The sequence below is a fragment of the Aplysia californica genome, unplaced genomic scaffold, assembly GCF_000002075.1.
Source record: "Aplysia californica isolate F4 #8 unplaced genomic scaffold, AplCal3.0 scaffold00408, whole genome shotgun sequence".
NCBI classification, from domain to species: domain Eukaryota; kingdom Metazoa; phylum Mollusca; class Gastropoda; order Aplysiida; family Aplysiidae; genus Aplysia; species Aplysia californica.
In genome coordinates this window covers 314,574-316,024 of record NW_004797678.1, presented here as the reverse complement: position 1 = coordinate 316,024, position 1,451 = coordinate 314,574, and the positions used below count along the sequence as shown (strand labels likewise).

Sequence of the window (1,451 nt, the reverse complement as noted above, 5' to 3'; positions counted from 1 at the left end):
TTAAGACTACCGAGTACGTGTACATCGTATTTCGTCCAATCGATTTGTCTGCTCACTCAAAACAACAACTGGTTGCTAGAGAGCAAGTAGACCAGTGTATCCTGAGGCCGTATTAGTTACGACAAACTTGATTTATGGAGTACAGAGCAGTTTAAAGCTTAAACTCATGGAATTGACAAACCATTTAAGGACAAACTGGAATGTTAGCTCTTTTTAATGTAGGCATTTTACACTCCCATCAACACAATTTACATCATTTAGGAGACAGGCCTCCCATCCTTCCTTTCAGAACCAACCCAGGCTGAGATAGATACATCTTCGCAGAAAGACCGAGATACTCGATAAAGTTGGGGAGGGGGGGGGGGTTTCTTCCCATCCGGGAATCGAACTCGGGTCTCCTCTTCCATGCTACAGCGAGGAGCCTAAACGCTACACCACAGACATTGGTAATGTTAGCTCTGACTAGAGATACATTCATTTGAATTACAAGCAATATCGGTGTGGTCGGCTTTAAGAGGAGTGACTATTCCAGTCTGTCACTGTGTAGGATACATTAATCATGCGGGGCCAAAGAGATTTCTAATGGGTTTTTTCGTGGGGGGGGGGCAAAAAAAGTAAACCAGTTATTGGTATACTGATGGCGTCAAATGACTGAAGGAATCAAACCCACAAACAAACCGCACGAACTATGGCTGCAGCGTCAAAGGACCGCAGCAAATCAAGCCTTTACCAAGAGCAACACAACCAGAATGTTCCATCCGTTTTTAGTTCAAGCTATAATCGCTCTCTTTCTAATTGATATTCCGATTTCTGAAATCAGAACATCAGTAATTTTTGGGAGTGTGAATTCTGTGATGTGAAGCAGCGCGATTATAAATTGGCTCAAAAAACGAGCTCTCCCAAACAGAAAACTCAAACAATCCCCAGCTTCAACGGGCCCGAGAAATTCAGTCTCAAATCATACAGAGCAGTCTCACCAGGTTAACAAAATTGTCCACAGCGGAGAGAGCACTACTCGAGGCGGAAGAGCTGAAGAGTACAGGCGTCCAGCTTGTAACTATCGGCATCGGTGACAAAGTCGACTACGACGCGCTGAAAGCCATGGCGTCCTCCCCATCCGTAGCCTTCGAGTCTCCAGAGTACACTCTACTTGAAGCCATCAAACCAAATGTCTCAGACACCGCGTGTGACGTCGCTATCAGTGGTACGTTCTGACGTCACTGTTTTCCTAACCATACTCGGTTGATGCTGTGGGGGGGGTTGGTTGGTAGTTTTTTTTTCCTTTATCACTCTCCTTTCTTTCGCCCACTCATCCCATTACAAACATACTCTGGCGTGTGTTGTTACACTCGCAGGTAAGTATGCACACACACCATACACAGATACACACACACAAACACACACACACACACACACACACACACACTCTCTCTCTCTCTCTCTCTCTCCCT

General features: G+C 45.4%; 1 protein-coding gene across 1 annotated transcript in view; it reads left to right on the top strand.

The window, feature by feature from the left end:
* Positions 1-1,451, top strand: part of LOC101846899 (collagen alpha-6(VI) chain) — a gene marked incomplete in the record, with an annotated part of 54,235 nt that overhangs the window by 24,721 nt on the left and 28,063 nt on the right. The window contains 1 exon segment of the mRNA XM_035971272.1: positions 1,001-1,204. Coding sequence (XP_035827165.1) covers positions 1,001-1,204 — 204 coding nt within the window.